This window comes from Polyodon spathula, chromosome 5 (assembly GCF_017654505.1).
Source record: "Polyodon spathula isolate WHYD16114869_AA chromosome 5, ASM1765450v1, whole genome shotgun sequence".
NCBI classification, from domain to species: Eukaryota; Metazoa; Chordata; class Actinopteri; order Acipenseriformes; family Polyodontidae; genus Polyodon; species Polyodon spathula.
This window is the reverse complement of record NC_054538.1, coordinates 66,955,434-66,982,913: the sequence shown is the minus strand read 5'-3', so window position 1 is coordinate 66,982,913 and position 27,480 is coordinate 66,955,434. Positions and strand designations below refer to the sequence as shown.

Here is a 27,480-nt window from a genome sequence, read left to right as displayed (position 1 = left end):
TTTTGTTTGCAATTTGTTCTAAAACGTGCACATTAGCGCTTCACTGCAACTTCTGTGTCTGAGTCTCCCTTCCTGTCACAAAACAATACATAACTTAACTACGATACGATATACCATGTAAAGAAAGCATCCAATGAATCGTTTCCCAATCAATTTTTCCGTACTCACCAGCAGCTGTTGGGGACAGATCCCCGAGTCCTGCAGGGTCTGGCAGATCCTCTTGGGAGAGCTCTCCCCACAGATACACCTCCAGAAGAACAGGCTGCCTGCAAAACAGATAGATACATGGTGTCAGAACGAGGGACAGACACTAAAAAATGTTAATTATCTGTGTGAATTACTCCCTGTCCGTGTCCTGTGTCTGTGTGTATGACAGTGACTGTACTATACTGTGACTCTGTATGACACTGTGACTGTGTGCGCATGTGACACTATCTGTATTCTACTGTGCGTCTGAGCTGTCTCCGTCCCTCTCTCTCTGTATGACACCGTCTCTGCGCTGTCTTTGTCTGCATGATAATGTCTGTGATCTCTCCCTCTCCCTCTCCCTCTCGTACCAAGCTGGATCCAGTCGCTGTCCTGACTCCGGCTCAGCCTCACTGTCCCCTCCTCACACTCCATCTGGGACAGAAAGCTGCGCACAGGAAGTACAACCCCAGGGTCTTGAGTGAAGCTGACAGAGGGCCGGCTGCTCTCCTCTCTGTATCGCTGCAACAGGGCTTGAATCCGGGACAGCTCCTCCTCACTCAGACGAAGCACTGAGGAGAGGTCCTAAGAGAGAGAGGGAAAGAGTGAGAGAGTCACACATACACAAAAAGACGAAAAAAGAGGTGATTGGAGAGGCAGTGTCAGTGTACTGATAGAGCAAATCGGATACTGAGCTAAAGGGAGAGGAAGAGGGAGAGCGTGTCAAACACAGGCACAGGGATCACTAGACAGTGTAAGTGTGTAAAGAGAGCAGATTGCATACCGAGACACAGGAAGAGACAGTGTCAGAATGTAGAGAGGACGCAGTTACTCACAGTGTCGGCTGTAGTGCTGTCCTGCCCCGCCCCCTCCGAGTGGATTTTCTCAATGTCGGTGTAGAGCTGCAGCAGTTTGAGCTGGCTGGAGCACAGCTGCAGTAATGCCTCATCGACACCCTCCGGGTCTGAAAGACAGCAGAGAGGAGACTGCTGAGTGAACAGTGAGTGTGACACAGACAGAGCGCAAGAGAGAGAAAGGATCAGAAAAAGTGACACATACACAGACATAGGTGGGACTAGGATTTAGTGGCTGGCTCTTGAGACATGGAAATTGTTAATGTGTCTGTTCAGCGATAAAACCTCTACATATTGCTTCCAGATTATATGCAAGTCAGCTGCTTCAAAGTAAAGGTTAGCTTTGGGAAGAACGTGATGAGCACCCAAGTCAAGCTCCCTTATCCAGTACTAGCAGGGTCACTGCAGTCACAAAGGCTCGAACCCAGGAGACCCCAGGAGACAGAGATGAGGGTTGAGTAAGAGATAAGGGCATCCCTAACCATGATGCCGATGACTCAATCTTGGCTGCTCTTACCTTGCCCTTTGAGGCTGTCCAGCAGGGCCTGAGTGATACTGGTCAGAGAGGAGAGAGGCACGTTCTTACTGGACAGCAGGGACTCCAGCGCCTGACAACAGACAACACAGGCAGGGACAGCTTACTTCTGTTTATCCTTCTTAAAAATCAATACTTACCTTGAAACAAAGTGCTGTGTGCTTAAAGTGCTGTGTGCTTAAAGTGCTGTGTGCTTAAAGTGCTGCGGTTACACCAGCAGCTGTGTACAGACAGGGCTTGGATTTGCTTTGCGACAACCCAAGGAATCTTTATAACAAAGGTTTTAAGAATACATCTTCAAGTGTGCTGAATAAAGATACAGCAGCTCAGTGCAATAACAGTGCCTCACTCCTTTCTCATGCACGTTGTGTCTAGGGCTTTTTTTCCCCACATACAAACAAATCACAATATGGGATGCTATGGTGTGCCTCCCTCCCTTCCTGCCTGTACCCACCTTCCCTCACTCTCTCCTCCCTCTATTTACCCTCCCTCTCACCCTCCACCCTGTCTGACTAACTCCCTCCCTCCCTTCAGAGACAGGTACCTGTTTTTTGATGGCTGGATACTTGATGTCCTGGAGGATATTCTTGGCTTCTGTCTCCAGAGTCTCTGTGAATGCAAAGGCAGCAGCTTTACACTAGAGGTGGGAGGGGGGGCATGCTTAACAAGGCAAGCAATGAGATGAACTGATCTTTAATGAGAGCTATTCCTACTGACCGTTAATCCCTTGTATTCACCTTTGAAACTGCCTGTATATAATGATAACGCCCTTCACAATATCGTGTAGGGAAGAGACTCTCGCTGCACCTTTAAGGTTAGGGTACAGGATTTATTGATGTGCAAAAATATTTGTAATTGTATACTTATCTTTTATATCTATTTTCAAAATAATCACATTGGATTTTTTTTTTCCTGATTTTATTTCAATTTTTTTTTTTTTTTTTTTTTTTTTTTTTTTTTTTTAAGTATTTAATCCGTTTTGGCATCAACACAGACTTAAACACAGAAAAAACACTGGATTTTTATTGAACACACCGTAACAGGTTTTTTTTTTTGTTTTTTTACAGGACGGTATCGTGATAATGACATCATAGCCCCAAGCAAGAAATGATCCAGAGTCTTAAGTCAACATGACCCTATATTCAGGTTTATAAAATATGATTTGAACATACTGAAACCAGACACTATAAAAACAAAACAACTTAAATAAGATTGAAGTGTCTGCATTAACAATGGAGATCACCAGCTGACAGAGACACTCAATCAGCTTTCCTTGTGTCTAGAGTCTCTACCATTATAACTCTGTGTCCACGAGATGCTGCAGGACGGTGCACAACATTAGTGTTACAGAACACCCTCCGATGCTCACAAGAAACACGTTACTGAGCCTGTGCTGTGTCCTAACATAAAATCACCTGGGGAATACATTTCTTACCTTTTACTCGACAGTTCTTGCCAGGACGAAGACAATTTCTCTTACAAACGCTGCGATGTATCCAGAGCACTCTCTGTTCCCACAATATGCTACTCATTTTAATTAGTGCACTAGCCTTATTGCAGAAGGGTGCAAGATACATGGATACACTGCAAGCTTAGAAGAGAAATTCTCTTTCTCCTGGTGACACTTGAGTAAAAGTTGAGGAATGAATCTGTATTATATTTAAAAATGCCATTCTGCCCATCTGAGCCCGACCACTTCCTAGTAGCTGACTGATCTAGTAACTTTGTCAAGTTGGGTCTTAAAGGATCCAAGTTATTCTGCCTCAACATGACTAGGTATCCCATTCCATACCCTCGCCACTCTATGTGAAGTGTCTCCTTCCCACTGATATCATCAAGGGAGAATGAAATGCTGGAGAGAGAAGGGACAAGGGCCTCGCATTGATCAGTACTTCTTACGAAGTCAGTCAAGTCAGTCGAATGAAATCCAGCAACAGGATGTAAACCACAGTTCGCAGGATATCAGCACCCCTGTCATAGGCGTGAGGAGGACTTGCGTGGATACAACTAGTGATGAACCTAATGATCCTTGAGAACCCAGTCAGACGAACCAGCGTAAGAGAGAAAAGAACCTCAACGGGCACAAGCCTGGAGTTAAATGGCCAAGAGCTTGTGAGAAAACTGCGTGGGACACAGTAAACACGGATCTCTGTTTTACTTTGGAAAGGTTAAATGGAACAGTTGAAAAGAAGCTGGATAAATTTGGGGACACCATCTACGCATATGAAAGCGAGAGGTTTGGAATTGAAAAGGAAAAAGTACAAACTATTCCTGGAAAGTCTAGACGGCAGCAGGAGATTGAACGCTTAGTTAGAGAAAGGAGGCAGTTGAGGAAGCAATGGAGAAAAGCAGAACAAAGTCAGAAGGAAGGACTCAATCTGTTACAAAGGGTCATAAAAGATAAGCTTGCAACATTGCGCAGAGCTGAGCGCCTACAGAAACGCTACAAAAAGAAAAAGCGTGTGAGAACTAACTTTTATTAAGATCCACTCAAATTTGTAAAGAAGATATTCACCAGTGAGGAAAAAGGCACACTAAAATCATCTAAGTTTGAGCTGGAGAGATATTTGGAGGAAACACATACAGATTCAAAAAGGCAGGAGCCTATGTCAATTCCTGCAGATATCCCACCTATCAATCCACCTGAATACCAAATGGAGGACTGTGCAGCTAAGTGGAAAGAAGTAGAGCAAGCTGTGAAAAAAGCAAGGGCGTCATCATCTCTAGGGTCTAATGGAGTTCCATACAGAGTGTACAAGAGTGCTTCTGGAGTTCTACGAATCATGTGGAAATTGATGAAAGCGGCATGGGAAAAACAGGTTGTACCAACAGCATGGCGCCAACTAGGTGGAGTCTTTATACCAAAGGAAAATGATTCTACAAGCATTGGCTAGTTTCGTCCTATTTCCCTATTAAACGTAGAAGGCAAGATTTTCTTCAGCATTATTGCTCACAGATTGTCAGCCTACCTATTAAAGAACTGCTTCTTTGACACGTCAGTACAAAAAGCAGACATTCCAGGTTTCCCAGGATGCTTAGAACACATCAGCGTAATCTGGCAACAAATTCAATCAGCAAAAAAGGAGAGGAAGGAGCTCCATGTGACATTCCTGGATTTGGCTAATGCATATGGTTCAGTGCCACATGAACTTCTTTGGGCAGCATTTGATTTTTTCAGCGTCCTGATGACAACAACAAATTTAGTGAAAGCCTACTTTGGAGATTTGCAATTTAGTTTTTCAACTTCAGAATTCAGCACTACATGGCAATGCCTAGAAGTTGGAATAATGGCAGGATGTACCATTTCTCCACTGGCTTTTACCATGGCAATGGAAGTAATTATTAGGGCATCAAAATGGGTAGTAGGAGGAGAGCGCTTGGCTTCTGGAATGCAACTACCACCAATTCGAGCATACATGGATGACATGACAACAATGACTACAACAGTAGCCTGCACTAATCGGTTATTGGGCAAATTAACTAATAACACTGAATGGGCACGAATGCAACTCAAGCCCACTAAATCAAGGAGCATCTCTTAATTAAAGGTAAAGTAGTAGATAAAAGGTTCTACATTAATGGTAAGGCAATACCAACAGTGTCCGAGAAGCCAGTGAAAAGTCTAGGGAGACGGTACGACAGGGATCTAAAGGACACAGTTCGTGTGGGAGAAGTTAGACAACAAGCAGTGGAACGGTTGAAGAGCATAGACAGCAGCGCTTTACCAGGCAAACTGAAACTCTGGTGCTTTCAGTTTGGTCTACTGCCAAGACTGCTGTGGCCACTGACTGTGAGGAGTTTAAGTTCACCAAAGTCCAACTGGAAATGACATTAGTAGATTCACGCAACAAATGCGTAAGGGAGGCAGCACCCTTGTTGAAAACTGGAAGAAAATGGACGGCAAAGAAAGCTGTGGAAGATGCTAAGGCTGCCCTTCGAATCGGAGATATTATGGGGCAAGTTCAGCATGGAAAAGGAGGTTTTGGTCTCAGTTCAGCTCCTCCTACATAGCACAAGGCCACCCTGGCTCAATGGAGGAAGCTGGTAGTCAATGAGGTGTAAAAGCAGGAGGAGAGGATCAGGTGCGTAAAGGCCATTTCCCAGGCCAAGCAGGGAGAATGGATGAGATGGGCGAGTGTGGAACAACGCAAGATCGGCTGGCAAGACCTACGGACAATGGAACAGAGCAGGATCAGTTTCCTCATCAGATCAGCATATGATGTTCTCCCATCACCACAGAACCTAAACCTCTGGGTGGGTGAGGATCCCTCATGTCCTTTGTGTTCAACACTTGCAACATTAAGGCACATTAACGGCTTATTTTTCCAACCGAGATTGCCACCACTAACCTTCGACTAGACAGTCTTGTGGTCTGGATCAGCATGTCTTGTTCATCTGGTAGAGTTAACGGTGCCATGGGAAGATGCTGTGGATGAGGCATATGAGAGGAAGAAACTTCGGTATACTCAACTAGCTGCTGAAGCGGAACAGCGAGGATGGAGAGTCCGAGTTTACCCAGTGGAGGTGGGTTGTCGAGGATTTGTGGCACACTCCACAACCCGGTTTTTCAGAGACCTCTGGTTCAGTGGCCAAGAGTTGCGTTGCACAGTGAAAAACTTATCTGAAGCAGCAGAAAAGAGCAGCAACTGTCTGTGGTTGAGACGGAAAGATTCTGGATGGGGATCTCAAGCACAATAGAAAGAAAGCAACGTTGATGTACAGGTAAGTAAGCTGGGCTGCGCTGAGTGGCGGATGAAGGGGGGTGATGCTGGGACGACAGAATCACTGTTGAGCCCTCTTGAGGTGTCGTGGGCTAGTCAACGAAACACCGAGGATGGAAGGTGCCCACTTGAAGACCCCAGAGATCCTACTTAGCTCAATCCAGATGGTCGTCATGTTGATACGCTGGGGAGACCGCACTGGGTTGATCCCTGGAGCCAGCATTAAATTTCAGCAATCAACATCAGACAGAAGGATATCTACATCATCAAATGGAAAACAACACAAATGGATGGAGATGCAGATGGATCACATTAGTTTACATCTTAGTTGGTGCTTATCTTGGAAAGAGCAGAGTACAAATCAGCATGTAATGGAAATCAAAGTCAAACCAATGCTTTTCTTGTAAACACTGTGTGTGCTGTGCTGTGCTGCTCAGCTGGACTGTGACCCATGCAGGCCACTGCGCTCTGCTTACCGCTGCTGAGTTCCTTGGCTTTGAGCAGCGCGCCCAGCCTCTTCACCAGGTGCATGTCCCGCGCACGCTCGCTCTTCTTATCACTGCAGGGGAGACACAGAGAGTAGTGTTACAACCTGCCCCATATCACAGCTGTGGATATACAGAGGCAGCAAACAATGACTTATTAGTATTTCATTTTGAGTCATAGTGTAACCTTTTATTGGCTTTATAAAATAAGTACTACAGGGAAACAGAAATATGTTTTTTATTTTACAGCTGTGAGGAGGGTGACTTGCTCACCTGAGTGCCAGGTGGAAGGGAACGCTGACAGTCCTCAGGCTGCCGGTGGCTGCGTCGATCAGGCACACCTGCTGTGTTTGGGGCTGCCAGCCCTGGCTGGTCACATTGTTCAGACCCATGATCTTGTAGCCAGGGTACAGTAACCTGCAGAGAACACAAGGAGGAATGAGAGAGAGAGAGAGAGTGGGAAGAAAACAGCAACATTACTGTGGTAAACTTTTAGAAGGATGTTTCTCTCTCACCTGCAGTGCAGTATTATCCCTGTGTTTCTTTCACCTGCAATGTAGTGTTAGCCTTTTGTCACCCAGGCGTTTCTCTCTCACCTGCAGTGCTTGCCCACGTTGAATGCCCCGACGCGTGCCCCCTGCTGTGTGCCCCACACCTCCAGGATGCCGCGACGCGGTGCATAGATCACCAGAAACTGTGCCACACGACTGGGGCCCTGTGGAGAGGGGGGAGCAGAGCGGGGGTCCAACTCACGCTCGTGAAGAACCTCCACCACCTGGATCCAGCCCACCTGAGCATCACGGTACCCTGTGGGGGGTGGGTGGAGGACTATATATTAGCGATCTGGTTGTAATAAAAACAGCAATCACGATAGCAACATGAAAGAATGAACCACACTCCCTCTCCCCTAGTCCCTCTGTTGCAACCACTAGATTGCACTGCCTCCCTCCCAGTCCCTCTGCTCTAAACACTAGACCCCACTGCCTGCCCCCCAGTCCCTCAGCTCCAGCACCCAGTCCCTGGCTCCTCACCCTTCCACATGCGGATGGCCAAGCCTCGTGCCACATCCAGCAGGATGACTCTGCCAAAGTCATCAGTGACAGCAGCCAGTGTGCTGCAGGGAGAGAGGCAGATCGACTCGCCATGACGACGGGAATCGGGGAGACCAAACCTGTGGGGGGGCAAGTTAAATTACAACAGATGCAGCGTGACAGCAGGAAGCGAGGAGTGGAGAGCAGAGGGAGGGGGAAGGGAGGGTTGATTAGGATCACAGAGGTTCCTACCTGACAGCAAGGGGGGTGGCTGGCTCCATTTTGGGTTTCTGTTTCTGGACCGGCTCCTCCTCATTCTTGTTCTTCCAGCCGAGCCAGCCGCTGAGAACCAACAAAACAGGATTGGTAATCAGACCAATCAACCCTAACGACCCTCACCTGTGGAGAGCTTGACTCAAAAAAATAAATAAATAAATAAAATCTGTTTGTGCAGCACTACAATCTAGTGTTTTAAATTAAACTACCAGCATAGTTACCTTCACCGGAAACATAAAAAACATCTTTACTTTTCCATATTAAAATGCACTAAATAGAGAGGAACTAAACACATTACATTCAAATCCAATGACTGGTTACCTGGCTGCATTGAAGAGGGCAGAGGTCAGCTTGCTCGCAACAGCCAGAGCCACATGTGAGAGAAGAGGCTGAGAGCTCCCCTGAGAGAGACAGAGGAGAGAGAGAAATACAGAATTAGTGACCACTGCAGATTGAAATAGACAGACACAAATTAAACTGAAAGCCCAGGTAGGCCTGACTCTGCAACCAGTGCAACAGGGAAGTGATCGAGTCAGAGATTGTACAAAATGTAGAGAAATATTTGATCAAACTGGGGGAAAAAGAAAGAGGTAGTAGAAATCTCTGCACAGTGCAGAGTAGATGCCTTTCAATACTAGTACTGTTATTAACCGTATAATCACCCCGATGATAATGGTTATTATAATACAGTTAACAGGCTATCTGAAGAAATGCCAGCCCTTCAGATGACATGACGGTGTGCTACCACAGTAATTGTACACGGTAGAAAGGCACCTCTATGGCATAGTAGAATCCCGAGAAGGGCCCGGCGCCCACGGTGATATACTGGGACATGGCGGGGGGGCTCCCCTTCAGTGTGGCGTGGTAGCCCCCCAGGATAGAAGCATTCTTCATCTGGTCAAATGGACACAGCGTCATGATGCCTGCAGGGGGGTGGGAGAAAGAGAGAGAGAGAGAGAGAGAGGGTTTATTGTATCTTTTTAAAAGAATGTATCAGTGGCGGCTCCTCATAAGAGGCTACAGAGGCCAAGCCTAAAACAGTTCCCATGTCTTGCTAAACAGTTGTAGCAAGACATGGGAACATGTAACACAGTAAAATAAAAAGGTCCCTATGTACCCTTTAATCTTGACGTGTCTGTTGACAGGCAGGTTATGGTTCACGTATGGCTACTCCTTTAAGTTTCAGTTTCCATACAGTACGTTGTAGATTTTTTTAATTCAGACACCATTTTCCTTGCTTTCAATAAACAACAATAAAGGTCATCCAAAGCCTAAATCGGACCTTTAACAGGGAGGCCCAAAACAAAATTGCCTTTTTAAATGCTCATGGTACTAAAAAACGAAACGGTTGAGTATTCGCAGTTTGGTTTTTCAAACCGACTCCATCTTCCAAATATTTATTCAGGATTCAATCAAGTAAGTCCACAATGTTTTTGTTATATTCAGATGCTTGCCTTATGTGCTGTGTATACTATATTACTGTATTACATTTCTTATTAAATTACAAAGTACCTTTTGAAACATGCAATGCTTTATTGCATATAATAAAAAGTATATCTAGATAGATAGATTAAGCCTCCCCACTTAGTCAGGAGCTGCTACTGGATTGTATCCATGACTGTAAAACCAAGAGAAAATGTATTCAAAATAAAAGAAAGGATTCACAAAATCCTGTCTTCAGAGCGCACTCACAGGTTATGCTCATACTGCTTCAATACTTCCCGTCTCAAATGAGTGTAATATTTTTTTATACCAGAGTGTGCTTATCTTTCGTATTTCAGTGGCCTGCTTGTAGCAGTGTGACATCACATTAGCAGCTTCGCCAAGCTGTGAATTCAGCCTTTCCAGTAACATTTAATCCGTAAAACAAAAATAAATGACTTAAACCATTTGAATTGACGTAACCTATCATAATCTATTCATAAAGAGTAAAGGCAGACTTTGCCCCCCTGTGTTTGTCGCCCCTTACTCATTGCTTAAATCATACATTAACCACTCTGACCCATCGTGTATCCTCTGTTATATACAGACAGCGTGTACCTGAAGCAACTCACAGACTCCGCTGCTTACCAATGCTGGCGTGGTCCACTATGGAGTCCATGTCCTGCAGACCCCACTTCTTATAGGCCAGGGGTGGGGGCTGGACATTCTCATTCCCTGCTGCAGCAGCTGGGGGAGGGAAAGGGGGTGGTATTAAAAGATCCAGTAAGCAGCAAAACTAAACCAGGTTGCTTTATCTAAAACAGTGCTGCCTCTATTTCACAACCTGATCTACATGAAATATTGAAAACAGTGAATCAATGATGGGGACTTAAATAGGAAAAATATAGACTTGTACAATTTACTGTCAAAATGGCCTAAAGAATTAAATGAGTGAATTATCACAACGGTCAAATATAGAGGGAGAGCTGTACACGAATTGCTATTGAATCAAATTGAACTCAGCTATAGATCCACGTGGGCTACAGTTTAATGTATTTTATAGGAGTCATTGTAACTGCCTGGTGATGTCTTGAGAACTCTGCTGCAGTGCAACGAACAGGTTTAGGGAAGCACACAAATCAGTTTGACCAAAAGAAAGAACAGAGGGGCGCAGTGCTGCTGCCAGGAACTCAATATTAAATCAGCATCTCACAGGAGAATTAAGTGGTGAATAACAAAAAGTCATTTTAGTTTTCTGGCGCAGGGCCATATTCACAGAGCTTTTAGTCAGGACTGTCACCTGTTTTAATAGTCCGCTCAAACCCCTTTCAATCTCAATGTTTTAAGCACTGAGCCAATTGAAATAGACATGATCGGAAGTGATCTAAACCATTCCTCAGAGTGCTGGAGTGAAAGACATTTGAGAATCGAAAGGCATTAAGATATCATTGGAGACCAAAAGGTACCTCGGGGTATCTTGGGGTATCTCCCCTCCCCACCTACCTCGTGCCACCTGGTTGCGGCAGGCACGCAGAGACTGGAAGAGACTGAAACCGTCGATAGTGACCAGAGCGCAGGGGTACAGGATACTCAACTCCTCATGCTGCAGGGAGAGAGAGGGGGAGTGGAGAGCAGGGAGAGAGGAAGAGACCAATTAATTACCCAGCAATGAGTGTGTTACGAGGCCCTCACTGTCCTGTAGTGTGATGAAGGGCGTGGGGGTCAAGAAGAGCTACTTCCTTGTAGTGACCCCTGGGCAACGTCTCTGACGGCAAAAAGCTCTTCAAATCGAACTTACCATGCAATGCTTAAGCAAAGCAATGTTGGGCTTGGTTAGTACTTGGATGGGAGACCACCTGGGAATACTGAGTGCTGTAGGCTGCATGTTATGCATGCTGTAAGCTCATAAGAATATGTATATATGAAGGGGCGTGTCTCCCTGGCTCACTGTCGTGTAGTGTAATAAAGGGGAGTGTCTCCCTGGCTCACTCTGTCCTGTAGTGTAATGAGGGGCATGTCTCCCTGGCTCACTCTGTCCTGTAGTGTAATGAAGTGGTGTGTCTCCCTGGCTCACTGTCGTGTAGTGTAATGAAGGGGCGTGTCTCCCTGGCTCACTCTGTCCTGTAGTGTAATGAGGGGAGTGTCTCCCTGGCTCACTCTGTCCTGTAGTGTAATGAGGGGCGTGTCTCCCTAGCTCACTCTGTCCTGTAGTGTAACGAAGGGGTGTGTCTCCCTGGCTCACTGTCCTGTAGTGTAATGAAGGGGTGTGTCTCCCTGGCTCACTCTGTTCTGTAGTGTAATGAAGGGGCGTGTCTCCCTGGCTCACTCTGTCCTGTAGTGTAATGAAGGGGCGTGTCTCCCTGGCTCACTCTGTCCTGTAGTGTAATGAAGGGGTGTGTTTCTCACCTGCTCAGTGACTCCGGGGTGTCGGGGGATCTCGTAGGTACGGCACTTGAGTTGCAGGACCGGGTCCTCATTCAGGAGCTGAGCCAGGAGCTGCACCCCACTCTGCAAGACACACACAGAGTCATAGAGTCACAACGACAAACCAAGAGGCAGACAAGAGACGCAGAGCGAGAGAAAGACATGCAGAGTCCTAAACAGAAAGTGTTTGCCTGTGTGCACAGCAATGTGTCTGTGCATATAAACTGTTTGTGTATATCACAGTGTATGTGTTGATACAGTGTGTGTGTGTTTGTGTGTGTGTTTGACTAGTTCCTGGTCTAGGCTTAAAGCAGGCTGGAGTCCTGAGGGCAGCAGTGAGCTGTCCCGTTCACACTTCCCTCCCAGTCTGCTGGGAGGGTGTTAAAGTGATTGTTTGAACTCTTGCCAATTATCCCAGAGTCAAACCTTTTGCAATATGAAAGAGAAGAGATAAAGTAAAAAGTAGATTATATGTAGTTTTGTAATAAGTTTACTGTACTGGAAATTGATATAAAACACTGTAGAGATTTACTATTCCTGCGCAATCAACTTGGTTGCATGTAGGAGTCCTTATATGTACATTCCTCGTAATTGGTTTCTAGATTAACACATCTCCTCCTCCTCCTCCTCCTCCTCCTCCTCCCTGAACACAGCAAAACACCAAGCAGGCAGTCCTAAAGCTCAGAGCAATAAGCTAAGAGCGGAGCGGGAGACATACCTCAGTGTAGAAGCGGACGTACCCCGAGGTGAAGCCCACCACAATGCAGGTCCAGTCAGGCCTCCCTGTAGAGCTCCTGCAAACAGAGCGAGGGTGGGAAAGAAAGAGGAGACAGAGACTCAGTAACAGAAACTATCACCCAGTGAAGATAAGACACGGCCACACACACTGAAGAGGATGAGGGGTGTGCAGATACTTGGATTTCCCTAGCACAAATCAAAACTTCTCTTTTTTGCCCTTGTCTACAAAATTGAGTACCAGTCTGACAGGGTGGTTTAATATAGCACCTATCGAGATTCTATATGTTTTTATTTGTCCTACCTTTCTTTTGCCAGTTTGATTAAACATAATTTTGATTTCACTTCCTGATTTTCACTTTGCTCATATCCGCTGCTCATATTTTAACTGGCACTAAACTGGGTGCCCATATTACACTGCTTCTTGCTTATTTGCACTGGTTGCCGGTTGAGAGCAGGATTGATTTTAATATACTGTTGTTAACCTATAAGGCTCTGAACGGTTTAGCTCCTTGTTACATTGCTGAATTACACGTTACACATCCTTATGTAATCTACGTTCTTCATCCTTGAGTTTATTGGCAATACCCAACGCTCAGCTTCGCTCCATGGGCAATAGGACTTTTTGCCGCTATGCGCCCAAACTTTGGAACGACCTTCCTCAACAGGAATTCTAAGACTCTTGATGCTTTTAAAAAACAGTTAGACACAATTTTACATTCAGACATTTTTATCATGATTTGTGTAATTTCTTTATGTTATGTATACTCTTAATACGCTGTATGTTTATATGGTTCTCTGTGGTTTTTTTGTTCGTATAGCGCTTTGAGATGAGTGCATTTAGGCGCTTTATAAAATAAAGATTACTACTATTATTACTACAGAAAGTGAAGAGAGAGAGAGAGAGAGAGAGAGAAGGAAAGAGGCTCCTTACCGTTTCTGGCTGGCGAGAGGAATGCAGATTGCACTGCTGACACACTCCCTACAATTAGAAAAGGACATTTTATAAATTAAAACAGAACAAAACAGTCAAAACAATCAGCCACTAAAACCATGCATCCTAATCATTTAGCTCTAGCCGGTAACCCACACTGCCTCCCTCCCAATCTCTTCTCTCTAACCCCCCCCCCCCCCCCCCAGTCTCCCGGGCTCCCCCTGCTGTTCTCACCCCTCTTCTGCGTTGAGAGCTCCACTCCAGGACAAGGCAAGCTGCATCTCCTCCCGGCCACTATCGCCCATCTTCCACTTTGCTGAGGGCAGACACACAGTCACAGTCACAAGGAGGACTCACGTTGATTAAGAGGTGTATTACGCATAAAGGTGTAACAACAGGATACATGTGATGCATAACAAGATCAAAATGATCATTTAATGAATTTAAATTCACCGGTTCTTCCTTATAACCAGATAAGTTTGTTTAAGTGAGGCTGGGCTATTCTCCTGGGATGGACATAAATAGCTGGTCTATTGGGGTGGGGCGACAGCGTGAATACTCACGTGCCAGGAAGACGGCTCTCTGCTCGCGGGCGATCATCATGAGGTCATTGGTGGGAGACAGAGACAGTACACAGTCCTGCAGCCAGGATGCACTGTGGGGTGCACCGACACTCTCCTCCTGAACCTGCAGGTAATACACATAGACAATGTCAATACTGGGACAGACATAGGACAAGTGGACAGAGAACAGGTACAGAGAGAGGCACACAGTCCTGCACTGACACTCTCTTACTGAACCTGCAGGGGTGCAAGAGAACAACAGAGATACTGTCAATACGAAGACAGGCACAGAGACAGAGAGACACAGGGACACAGACACACTGTCAATACAGAGATAGACAAGTTTTCCAATATCTGTTTTCTAGATCATAGACAAAGCGTAAGCATTAGTTCTCTCAGTGGCATCACAAAAGCATTGCCCAGCGTACAGCACAGCAGAGTTGAGTTTACCACAGAACAGCAGATCACAGTAAAGTACTGTATAATAGAGTAGCACAGCACAGTGCAGCAATTCTCTCCTTTGCAATTACGACATCACAAACCGCATGTCCCTTGTGAAGAGTATACAGAGCAGAGCACTCACCGCTTCATCGCTCTCCTTTTCTTCCCAGGATCCCCAGTCTGCATCCTCCCAGTTCAGATCTTTGTCTAGCGAGAGCAGAACAGTGTTAACTCACTCCCTTGACAGCTCCACTACTGCAGCACAGTGAGCTGTCTTTAAGAACTCTTCATTCCCATGGTAATAATGCATTTAAAAAAGGTGCTCGAACTCACCTGTACAGTTAGTTCATTTTGGAACTGGCCCGTATGACATGAAGAGCAAACCATTATTAAAAAATATTAACAAAGACTTCTTTTTTAAATGATTGTATAAACAATATATTATTTTTAGTGCTACTACACCTAAATATCATGTTAAACTGTCAATGAAAGAAAAAATATATATTCGACTGGTCTTCTGAATTCCGAGGTAGAGGTATAATATATTGGAACTGAACTTGTGTCCCTTAACATGAAATGTACATTTTATATTCACTGATATGCAAGATTAGAGATTGTTGTTGCTATTGAAGAAAAAAAGAAATGTGTTCATTGTTAATTCAGAACTGAAGACTATGTTCACTGGAAATGTGTTTCCTGATTTTTAATCTTTGTCCCTTGGTATGAACTGTGGAATTCAGGCTTTAATGTTGCAATGCTAGATTGGATATATTATTATGGCTGATATTTGACTGTTTCGTTAACTTTGTGATTAGATGTCAGCTGCTGTTGCTGTTAAAATAAGTGTCACTTGTTAATTGATGAGTGTTGCGATCTGCCGGTGTGTCTAATTGAAACGTGATCTTATTAATGCTTCCTTTTGTTCACCTGAAATGAATAATGACTATTTAAGGGTGATCTACTCACCTTTCTTTTCTATGCTCTGAAGACGACCTATGGATTGAAACGGGTTAGCTATGTTTACTGTGAAATTTTAAAGATATGAAATAGACTATTGTTTTTTATTGAGAACTCTGTGTTGATATGGACTTGATTCTAACAGGAGTTGCTGTCTTTTTTCCCCCTTTATGGTTGTCCACAGGTGGAGATTCTTGAATGAATGTATGTATATTTACATTATAACTGGCTTTTTGATATTGTCAGTGAAGATCTACGATATCTGTGAAGGCTGACTTCAGTCTCAGTTGAAGTACAGTGTGAAGGATGGGTGTGCTGCAGTTTCAGCAGCAATGCTATAAATACCTGACACTGTCTGCCTGTAGCTCCACTCTGCAGCCCCCCCCCCCGTGCCCCCCTCATGACTCATATGCCAGGAAGAGAGTGCCCCCCCTCTTCTCCTCCTCCTCCCCCACACTGTCACTCTGATGCCCCTGGTGTTTAACCCTCCTCCACCCACTGTCCCCACTGCCTACCTGGTCCTCTGTGCCCAACAAACAGCGCTGCCATTCTCATTTAAAAAGGAAGCACGATGGGTTTGTTACCCCTTCCTGCACTCTGTGTGTTGCAGTGAAGAGCCTAAAGTTTTTTTTTTTTTTTTTTTACATTCTGTGCTCAGCCCCTCTCATTACAGCCTCTTGCAAGCTCTTAAATCTCAAATGTGATAAAGCGACCCACCAGTACACACGGTTACTGAGAAGGAGCCGATTTCCACTTTCAGCTGATCAGTTCTCTCTCCATGCATGTCCTTTGGTGATCTTGTGCATTATTAATTAAGCTATCTAGCACTCTCCCAATTCCAGATAGCTCTCTGCTACGATTATTAGTCAGCTGCTGACCCTGCTGTTCCTGAGGCAAGTAAGAGGACACAGGTGGAAATTAAGTGGAGATTTTGGACAGACTGTAGGAGATCCTTCTTTATTTATTTATTTTTTTAGTGACCTTTAAGACTCGACTTGCCCAAGTTTTGAGATCAATCAGCTACCAGTAACTGGGATGAGCATAGACGGGCTGAATAGCCTCCTCTGGTTTGTAAAAGTATGGTTCTTTTGCGGCGAAATTTATCCTTTGATCAGATATGACAGATCCTACTGAACCGTCAAGCTCCTTGTCCAGAACCTCAACAGAGCAGCCTGTTCAGTCACTGCTGATGCAGGCCAGGAGACAAAACATGCTTGGGACAGCATGCAGGACTGTTTTACAGAACAGTTGAAGAGAAAGTAAGAAGTGAAGCTATGTTAGAAATACAATTCCAGGGCTTCAATGAAGTCTTCATCAATGCTATTGTCCATGCTGGTGTACAGTAAAGCTTGTTTATAGACATTTTGGCCCCCACGTCTCCATCCAGGGGGTGCTTATGAGAGACAAGTGCATGGGCTTATACTGCATATGCAACTAACGGATGAACTGCACTTTCTCACCAAGAATAGACTGATGCACCTATATGTACAATTATAAGACTCTCTTAGCTGTACGACACAACTAATGAACCTAACATCCCATGATGGAGAGCACTTCTAATTTACAGATTTTACAGATTTACAGCTCATTTTAAAATACTCGCTCGGTGATGACTGAGTCATGCATACGTGGCCAGCCATCTCCGAGGCAATTAGGTGCGAGAAGGTGGAATAATTAATCAACTGTGTCTCCTTGGCTTATACTGGAGAGAATGCATTACTTCAGACTTGTGCTTATTAAAAGGTACAAGATAATGGCAGTACTAATGAGCTGAAAAAGGAGTGTTTATACTAGTGCTCATTATTAAGGTGCATGGCAATAACAGTGTTTTAGAGCTTGTTATTTGTTCCCATTAAATTACCATTATAATAAAGCCAGAAAATGCACTGTTTAACGTATGAGGTGGTGGATGACATTCATCTATTGCTAAGCAACCAGTGGCGTCATTTGACTTTTAAAAAATAGAAATGACGCAGTCTTAACCTGACAGGAAAGGATAGTTTCTCAGAAACAATTTGCAAAATCAAATTTATAAACACTGAATAAAACTTTACAACTGCATGCATTGTTCTCCACCACTTCATGTGTGAAATGCAATCATTAACATTATGCACTGCCAAGCTGTGTCTGGATAATCTAATATTTCAAGGTTTTGTGATATAGTCCTGACAAGCTGAATTACCCTGGGGTAAGTTTACTGCGCTTGTTATTGATGTTGTTCAGTGTGTGCATTAGCAAACGCCCCAGTCCTGTAGTAAAACACCCTCTGTACTGCCACAAACACGGCATGCAATAAAGAGAACTGAAAACCGATTATAAATCAAAAGGTTGTGACAAGAACAAGTCTCACAACTTACTGAATCCTTCAGTCTTTAAACTCTGTGAGTATGATGCACAGCTATTCAAAAGTCAACGTTCATTTTTTATTTTTTCTTATACAAAGATAATAAGTAAGAGGCAATACACAAATACAAAACGTAGCTTGAAACTCACACTGGTCCTGCACCCAGGGTTTTAAAAGTACAGTACACATAGAACTCAGTTAAATTTAAGCCCCTGTTGAAATGAGGCTTACATTCTGAAGGGGATGTAATTATATCAAAGCTGGTTTTGTGGGGCACCTCACTTGGGTAACTGTGCAGGGTGAGGACAGCGTGTTTACAGCAAACATTGAGTAACTTCTCTTACCTCTGAAAGGAACTGCTGATTTTAAGTGAACTCGGGGGTCTCCCCAGGAATTCTGTACAGCTGGGCGGCAGAGCATTATTGTTGGGAGCACTTTTGAATAATGCGTTGTCTTTCGTTGACTATATCTGGTTTGCTTTTTTATGTTCTACGTTTTCTTTTTCATTACTGTTTTTTTTTTTTTTTTTTATTATGGTAAATTACCATGCTTATTTAGGCACTCTACGATTTCACTGGGGAAGATAACGTAGGCTTATTGGAGTTAACAAAAAAAAAAAACTGCCTTTTTAGCTTAATTATTGAGCTTATTGCTTCATTTAAAAAAAATTAAAACTTGTTAATGCCTGTCTATTTTTGTTTTGCGCTGTTGGTCACCATCATAGCTGTTGCATGAAACCGCAGTGTAATAATCCAGCACGTAAGCATTTGTATGTCAGCTGACAAGTGTTCCGCTGATATCGCATCATGCCTTTCTTCTTAAAGACGTACAGCCTCTATATACGAACACCAAATATCTCTAACAAGCACCTGGGTACATATTGTTATGATATCACAACAAAAAGAAACATGCTTTTTTTTGGTGCACATGTATAGCTATTATGTACTACATATCACCTTACAGTACAATATTTAGACAAAAAATGGATAATGATAATACCTGCAAATAATCTTAATATTTTTTAATAAAGTAGCCGGTGCAAATCTAGTATTAGGCGATGGATTGCACCGATCCCTAGCTTATTTTGACCCCCTGCATTCATTGGCATTATTTTTGCTTTGAAAATAACTGTTTGTTTTTATTTGCGGTCGTTTTTAACATTTTAGCATCTCGAAGTGCTAAACACAGAACACCTGCCCCTGTAACCATTTATCAAATATACTGTAAGAACATAAGAAAATGTACGAACTAGAAGCCATTCGGCCCATCAGTGCCATAGCATCCATAATGTAAACCATTCCCAGGGATCGAAATAAGACTTCCACTGCATAGCAGTTTGATCCTTTCCTGGTTTTACTATCAGATTAATAGGACATACCTGAGGTTGTTACCTATACTGCGGCTAATCAAGCTTGTACTCAAACCTGTAATGGGTGAAAGAACTATGCAATAGGAATTTTATTTCCATCCAGTCATTCCAAATGAAAATCCCAAATGGTTGAGTTTCTACCGAGCTTTATTCTCGATATTGGTACAGTTGATGTCACTTGCTTTAAATTTCATACCAGAGGACCCTCATGGAATTCACTTAAACTGCAAAGTCGATTCAAATTGTTGACATCACAATTGGCCACATACTCAGCTTCCGAATGGTATTCTCTTCATCAACCTTTTCCCCTTTTTAAATGAAGTTTGCAATGGACTAAATACAGGGGAGTCATGAATAGAACAAACATAGCTGATTTAAAAAAAGTATAAAAAATAAAGCAGTATTCTATAGTACAGAAATGATATAGGAATGCAAGCGTTTGTGTATGGCTTACTATTTCACTGGCAAAACTGCCTAATCATTGGTTTGCTTTCAATCAACGTAGAAATTTGTACAATGCTGTAAACCCCACACTTGTTTTAACTGAAGCAGGGTTCTGCTTCTGCGCTTGATCCCTTTTTACCACGCGTTGCAGGGGAGATGCGCTTTCTGTTTGGAATGATGATTTTAGGAACGGGAGTGTATTGATGTTCTTAATTCACTTATTCCACTGGCCTGTTGTGTCAACTCCAGGATACATGTGATTTGTTCATTCATCACCAAAGGAGTTGGCGCACTGAGTTGTGTATTAAACAGCCCCCCACCCAAGGTAAAAAAAATAAATAAATAATCAGAGTTATGGAATTGAATACTACCTTTCATGCTTGAGTGTAATCGCTGTGAAAAAAAATCAAGTCTGGATACAAACATCTCAGCCAAACACCGGGCGTAAAAAATGCTGTAGTGTGATTAGCCCTTAAAGCAGTGTCATCTCTAATAAAAAGCTATTCATTTGTTTACTGCAGTTCTGAATTGTGTTGGAGAAAGTATACCCATATTAAATGTTGTGACTTAACTGTGGTGTGCATAATGTGGAACCCTGAAATACTGACTTGATAAAAAAAAAAAATGCAATATATTTCTATGGGGCAATTAGAACATTGTGGTATTGTACTAGGAACCAGAGAACCTCTGTACATTAATTCACAATCCAGGATTCTGGAACATTTCAGGTGGTATATCTGTGCGGTTTGATGGCTAAGCGGGAATGGAGATGACTCCTTTTGCATAGCAGTTTGATAATTGCCTGATTTTACTATACATTTAATAAGACAGATCTGTACTTGTTACCTATACACTGCGGCTAATCAAGCTCGTAGTAAAACCTGGAATGGTAAAACTGCTACGAAACAGGAATCTTACTTCCACAAGGACTGCTTGATGACCAGGGGCTATTGAAATTGAAAGCGATTTTTAAAAATTAGGAAAAGATGGCCCTTATCCTACAGTCTTGACTTAGTACCAATATAGGGCACTAAGGAGAAGTGCATTACCGTTAGTGTTACAGTTATTTATGATTATTACTGACAGACGTAATAAATGATTAATTTCCCAGATGGATTTTTATACCAAAACAGTAAGTGTTTTTAATGTATTCCTCTTGTCCCATTAACAAACAGTGAAGTGAGGTGAGGTTTATACTACAGTTGCAATAGTATGAACAACCAACATTGACGCTTGGTCAAAATACAAACAACTAAAAATAAAAAAGATGACAGTACATATACATATATAACCAATAAACTAACTAAAAATTTAAAAAAAAAACACAGCAGCTGTCGCAGAATAGTATTAGTAAACTGAACAGTTGCTAATAATAATAATAATAATAATAATAATAATAATAATAAGAGATTGTGCTGCTACTCACCGTTTTTGTTTTTGTTGTGCTCGGCAGCTGTAGAGGTGGCGGCGTTTCGGAGGTTTTGGATGAGAAAGTCTCGGACGGATTTGAGATCCTGGATCCGGCAGAACTCGAGCAGACAGCAGGACATTGTGGGAGTCCCGATCCGGACAGACAAACAGCTGTGTATACAAGACTAGTACATGTACCGCTGGACTCTGGGGACGAAAGGAAAGCAGAGCTGTCTCTGCAGTGAATGTTTTGAAAGCAATGGGCAACGCTGTCTATCTTCGGATCTGACTCTGTTTTCTGCGGGGGGAGTTGGGGGATGTTGAGCTGTCTGTGACACAGCCCAGCTGACGAGATTTCACAGCACAAGCTACAAAGAGGCGCCCACAGCGCTGATCTAGTTTCTGCAGCATGCTTGTTTTACCAGTGCCCACTAGCGGAGGGGAGCCAAGTAGGCAAATCGCTCTACTAAATTAGATTAAATAATTGTTCGTTTACATTGTTTTGAAACGAGAACATAATAAACACTTCAGTCTAATTTCAGGAATACCAAATCTAATTGAATCCATCACTTGCAAGGTAAAGTCTAATTAATGGTACACCCTTATGAGTTTTAAAAATAATTTGGTAAACTGAAATCTTAGTGGCCTAAATTGAAGTGAATACCTACATAAAACAAAGGCATACTACTTTATTACTTCCTTCTAGTTGCTTTTAAAAGGGAAAAATGTCAAACAGAAAACCAACCATGACATGCTTCTCAATCAAATTCTCTCTTGGCTCCTGTGGTTCTTATTGTACTGTTATAGGTGGCTGATTTAGCAGCAGCCAGGACTGCAATTTCAACATTTACTGCGTGGTCTGAGTAAAGCCGCACAATTTAGCTTTCTGCGCCTGACGTATCCCACGCATTTGCGACAGTTGTTTGAACCAGCCCCCATTGCTGTATATATAATGTAATTATTTACTGTAGTCTTTATTTTGCTCTTATTTTTGTTTTATTGTATTTTATAAGTGGTCTTATCTGCAATGTGATATTCTGTAACACGTGTAATTCTCCCTGCTTAAGGGCGCCATGCTAATAATAATAATAATAATAATAATAATAATAATAATAATAATAATAATAATAATAATAATAATAACAGAAACGCTTGCTTTCACTATTTGTGTGACTTTTAGACTTTTCTGCAGAATACTTTGCAATGTGTGAGTCTGGTAACATGTCTGCTGAGCTAGTCTCGACATGCAAAGATCTCTGCATATGTGACCTTCTTCATCTCCGTATTTTCCTTTGGCAACAAAAGACGTTATTGAAGCGCTCGTTTTCTGAGCGTCGTTGGCTTTTTAGTGTTTTGTGATCTTTCATGCTTACCACACACATATCATTTACAATCAATCCTGCATAGTTTACAGAAAGTATGTCTTTTCCAACGTTGTTTAGGATTATGCCAGAATTTTTTATTTTTTTTCCCCACTGGACGGGGAGGTCTTATCTCACGCGCTTCCATTGCAGATGGTCAACTACTGACTGCATGCCTGCCACAGGGCTCCCCTGAGTCCTAACCCTGCAAGTACAAACGGGGATTGCAATAACCACAGATAGGTTTGCTAGCAACTGTGTTTATAAAATATTGAAAATGATAGAGCACCCTGACTCATCTTGTCATCTTTGATAACCTGTAAACCGGATTTACCAGCGTGAGTCTGCAGAGGGCGCTATCTGCACCAAACTTCGTGTCGAGTTTCCGTTCTGTAACAAAAACCTTTACTACCGCACCGTAAGGTACTACTGTTGATTACATTTTGTTCCGTAACTTGATCCTAGGCTACTGCTCCGTCCAGCAACCTTGATGGCGCATATACTGGCCGAGTTTTGAGCCCAGAGGAGAATGCAGCAACCGACCGACCAGGGAGCCCGGACAACTGGGAAAAAAGGAAAGGAAAAGAAGGAAGTGCCCCAAACTAGTGATGTATTTGAACCGACCAAAGAGTGGAGCGGAACAGGCAACGTTGCTGTGACAATCTACAAAGAAAATGCTACTGCACAGGTGATAGTAACTTGTGTTTTACAGGACGAATACTATATCACACATCTATAGACTGCCTCTCTCCCTAGTTGATTGTGGGGTAGAAAGATTTGTATTTTATTTAGTGTGCTAGATGGCTCTCCTGCATGCTTCACTGTACTATGTAGTAAGCACTTATTGTCATGGACGATACCAATACGCGTTTTAAACAGGCCTTAGAATGCAGTTTGTGTATATTAACATTAATAAAACAGAATAGCTGTACTCTACAATTGTGACATAATAACAGTGCAGTATATTACTCGAATATAATTATAATTGAAAGCACTTGTGTACCTCGTTTCAAGTCAGACTGTGAACTTGTGTACGGAAAGTTAGGGTGGGAAGGAAGATTAAAAAAAAAACATAGCAATGTACTGGAATTAAAACAAGCTTCTTCTTGCATAACAGTTTAACTTTCAGACATGCCAGCTTATTTGTAAAACTCTGGTACTAGTGGACTATGTATATATGGAAGAAAACATGTTTCTGCATGCTTGTTTGTAACAATAACTACAAGGCTGCCCCCCAGTCTCTCAGCTCTGACCTGTAGCTCACACTGCCTCCCAGTCCCTCAGCTCTGACCCCTAGCTCACACTGCCTCCCAGTCCCTCAGCTCTGACCCCTAGCTCACACTGCCTCCCAGTCCCTCAGCTCTGACCTGTAGCTCACACTGTCTCCCAGTCCCTCAGCTCTGACCTGTAGCTCACACTGCCTCCCAGTCGCTCAGATGTGACCCCTAGCTCACGCTGCCTCCCAGTCCCTCAGCTCTGACCTGTAGCTCACACTGCCTCCCAGTCCCTCAGCTCTGACCCCTAGCTCACACTGCCTCCCAGTCCCTCAGCTCTGACCCCTAGCTCACACTGCCCCCCAGTCCCTCAGCTCTGACCCCTAGCTCACACTGTCTCCCTGTCCCTCAGCTTCGACCTGTAGCTTACACTGCACCCCAGTCCCTCAGCTCTGACCCCTAGCTCACATTTCCTCAGCTCTGACCCCTAGCTCACACTGCCCCCCAGTCCCTCAGCTCTGACCTGTAGCTCACAATTTCTCCCAGTCCTTTATCTGGCAGATTATCTCCTTCTCTCTTTCTCTTGACAGGAGGTCGGTGCTCGGTGGCACTGGCTGCAGGACAGTGTTCTGGGGCAGTTCTTGGTCTCGGAGCGCCTGGCCGTAACAAACCTGACCTTACTGAAGGTGCTGCTGTGGTTGGTGCTATTGGGTCTGTTTGTAGAGCTGGAGTTTGGCCTAGTGTTCTTCGTACTGTCCCTGTTTTACTGGCTGTATGAGGGCATGCGTGACTCTTCACAGAGACTTAGCGGGGAGCCCAGCGCCTACTCTGTCTTCAACCCAGGATGCCAGGCCATCCAGGGCACGCTGACTGCAGGGCAGTTTGAGCTTGGCTACAGACCTCTTGCCAACAGATAACCACCAGCAAGCAGATGCCAGACTGAACCAGTCAACTGTACTGGGTTCAACACTAGGGACTTTTGTTATGCATTAATGGACAGTTGCCAAAAAAAAAAAAAACACCTGACACAAAGGCCAAAAATACTACATTTTCAAAAGACAGTTGTAAGTATGGTGCTTATTTATTTGTATACCTCTTGGAGATGTTTATTAAATTAAAATTGCTTTAACAAGTTTAACTCTTGTCAGATAATACATTTGTTAAATCTTGCAGTAGCTCATTCATACAAACAGATGGCAATTCACTACAGTTCATGTGTATGCTATTTCTATAGGGTTTAAATATTAAACATGTAGCTTTTTATTGATTACGAAATTTTCTGTGTTCTGTAGTAAAGTAATTAGAAAGTGACAGTCTTCAGGAACCACAACTAACTGTATTTCACTGTGCACAGCTCTCAGATGATGGTACTGCACAGCACAATGCTTGTTTTTCTACATTCCCCATCCAGACCTGCTATTCAGCTCGTGGTGACTTTGTGACCAGTACGTTATATCACAACAACTGGGCCAGTCATATGATAAGACTCTTGACCCTCAGTGACTGTGAACACAGGGGACAAGGATTTAATTTTACCGGAGTCTTACGAGTTTAATAAATGTGACAGTCTGGCTCGGATGATATTGTCAGTATTGTACATCTGTCATCATTTCTGATTGCATTCAGACTCTGCTCATGTGAATCTGAATTTATCTGACATCATTGTAATTGTTTCAAATCAGATTTGAACATGCATTTTATTTATTACAGAATTAGCCATTCTTTACCCATTCCACTTGTGTCAAATCCGTAAATTGAGCATTTGGCTCATTAAAATTCAGTAAAGCAATTTGAGTGCTTTGTGGCTGTGAAATACATGTCGTTTTTAGTTCAGCTTGTTTTTGTTCTTGTATGGGGTGTGAGAGATGAAGCAAAAGAGCTGATAAGAGAGCTCTAATATCTGGTAAGGTTTCCTTTACTTGACACACTAGTTTCTGTTTCCATTATATAAACTAATGTCTTGACAGAGTAAGAAAAAAAGTATATATATATATATATATATATATATATATATATATATATATATATATATATATGATTTATAAAAAATAGCACCAACACTGTAGCCAGAATGTTCGCGTTCGACATGTGCTTCCCCTGCATATGAAAAACTGAGATGTAATAAGTAATAACATTAACATGTACCTTTCATTTCCTGTTCTGCCTCCTTTTTATTTATTGTTTTTGGTATATTGCTGTCGAGAAGATGATGTTTTTCTTGACATTATAAAGGCAATTAATTAGCAGCTGTGTGTGTTGTTGCACATGCATTGCTCGCCAGATATCTAAACGCCTCTCTTCTCGTCCTACATCCCTTGTCTGCTCACCTAATGGTGTCAGCAAACAGCAGCATGAGTATTACAGGCTCAATTTGCCTCACAGCTGACCTCAGGGGCTAGGAGAGCATGAGCATGATTCATCTTAATATTTGTCCATCACTGGGAGAAGGCAGGATGAAGCGATATGATTGGTACATTCTGTTGCTTGTCCTTTACGCCTGCACTGTCAAGTGGGAGTATTTGAATACTGAAATGTTCTTTGTATTGCTCTAATCCGTGCTTGGAAAGAGGATTCCTGCAAACTTGTTACCATGTAAACTTTAAGATGTCTGGTTGTAACTTTGCAATTCAGAGTTTTTACCTTCAATAAACTATACTTATCTGGACTCTCAAAGAAGAAGCCCGTGACTTCCTCATTGTATAATTTGTTCAGTTACTGGGTTAAGTTCTTACTGGGGCATGTTCATATAGTGTTGATAGTAAAAAATACATATGATGCTCTGCACACTACCACATAATCAGACCTTCCCAGAGCAAGAGCATGAGAAAAGACTGAATATATTTTACTAGTTTTGTGAGCTTTGGCCAGTTTTTCTGCTTGGATTTTGGTGTCTGACGAAATGTATATCAGAGCTTTAGTTTTTCACACGCTCCATGAAATTAGATTTATTCTTCAATTCACAGACTCCGTACCAACTCTGAAGCTATTAAAATCACAGTATAATAGCACAATAATAGTTTAAAAATTAAACATCGGGTGTATTTATTTTCTTTAAATGTTCAATTTAGAAAAATCCTGATAATCCCTTAAATACAGATCAGCTATTAATATTAACATTTTAACATGATAAACACATAATCAGAATGATCAAACAAATAATCCAGAAGATTGTTTTTATTTTTGAATAGTGCTAACACAACCTAAACAATTAGTCTGCTATACCTTGCTGAGCACACCAATGCAGTTTTGTACTTTTTAAAAAAGGTGATACAATCACAAAACAGGGCCGATTTAACAATTTTACTGTTTCTAACCGGTGTAGTTGTAGCGTCTCGCAGGCCTGTAGCCAGACTACGTCACTCAAGGTGTTGCACCTGCAGAGATTAGTTTTACATTTAACAAATTACTGAAGACACACAGTTTCATCTACATAGGGCAGAAATCTATACCAAGCAGGAAAAAAAGAGACCACCACGGTGTAAAATATAATACATGCAAAATCCAATACAGAAAAGTTACAGATAGCCGCAACAAAGTGGTTGAAGACAAGTACAATACAGATAGGTAACAATTAGCAACAGTGAGGTAGCTTGTATATGCACGATCCAATACAGAGGAATTACAAATAGTAGCAACAAGGTAGTTAAGTATAAAATTAAATACCACCAAGTGACCACTAGTAGCAAAAAGGTAATTATAAACAAAATGATATGCTAATAAGTATCACCAGGCAAACAGCTCATTGGACCAGAATAGTAGTGGCAACACCAGTGA

The 27,480-nt window shown here is 42.8% G+C and overlaps 2 protein-coding genes across 2 annotated transcripts in view; one reads left to right on the top strand and one right to left on the bottom strand.

Moving 5' to 3' along the window:
- Positions 1 to 21,478, bottom strand: part of rab3gap2 (RAB3 GTPase activating protein subunit 2 (non-catalytic)) — a 37,355-nt gene extending 15,877 nt beyond the window's left edge. The window contains exons 1-21 of the mRNA XM_041251085.1: positions 21,148 to 21,478; positions 14,750 to 14,814; positions 14,167 to 14,290; positions 13,838 to 13,919; positions 13,604 to 13,651; positions 12,653 to 12,728; positions 11,917 to 12,018; positions 11,014 to 11,113; positions 10,159 to 10,257; positions 8,863 to 9,011; positions 8,410 to 8,489; positions 8,065 to 8,154; positions 7,813 to 7,952; positions 7,378 to 7,588; positions 7,055 to 7,198; positions 6,773 to 6,855; positions 2,120 to 2,184; positions 1,558 to 1,648; positions 1,023 to 1,150; positions 558 to 771; positions 169 to 266 (exon numbers count right to left, since the gene is read on the bottom strand). Coding sequence (XP_041107019.1) covers positions 169 to 266; positions 558 to 771; positions 1,023 to 1,150; positions 1,558 to 1,648; positions 2,120 to 2,184; positions 6,773 to 6,855; positions 7,055 to 7,198; positions 7,378 to 7,588; positions 7,813 to 7,952; positions 8,065 to 8,154; positions 8,410 to 8,489; positions 8,863 to 9,011; positions 10,159 to 10,257; positions 11,014 to 11,113; positions 11,917 to 12,018; positions 12,653 to 12,728; positions 13,604 to 13,651; positions 13,838 to 13,919; positions 14,167 to 14,290; positions 14,750 to 14,814; positions 21,148 to 21,271 — 2,313 coding nt within the window. The 5' untranslated portion in view covers positions 21,272 to 21,478. The remainder of the gene's footprint in view (positions 1 to 168; positions 267 to 557; positions 772 to 1,022; positions 1,151 to 1,557; positions 1,649 to 2,119; positions 2,185 to 6,772; positions 6,856 to 7,054; positions 7,199 to 7,377; positions 7,589 to 7,812; positions 7,953 to 8,064; positions 8,155 to 8,409; positions 8,490 to 8,862; positions 9,012 to 10,158; positions 10,258 to 11,013; positions 11,114 to 11,916; positions 12,019 to 12,652; positions 12,729 to 13,603; positions 13,652 to 13,837; positions 13,920 to 14,166; positions 14,291 to 14,749; positions 14,815 to 21,147) is intronic.
- Positions 21,479 to 22,857: 1,379 nt separating this feature from the next.
- Positions 22,858 to 26,393, top strand: LOC121316196 (SAYSvFN domain-containing protein 1-like). Its single transcript, XM_041251084.1, has 2 exons — positions 22,858 to 23,180; positions 24,297 to 26,393. The coding sequence occupies exons 1-2, from the start codon at positions 23,022 to 23,024 to the stop codon at positions 24,621 to 24,623; spliced, it is 486 nt and encodes a 161-aa protein (XP_041107018.1). The 5' UTR covers positions 22,858 to 23,021; the 3' UTR covers positions 24,624 to 26,393.
- The last annotated feature ends 1,087 nt before the right edge of the window (positions 26,394 to 27,480 follow it).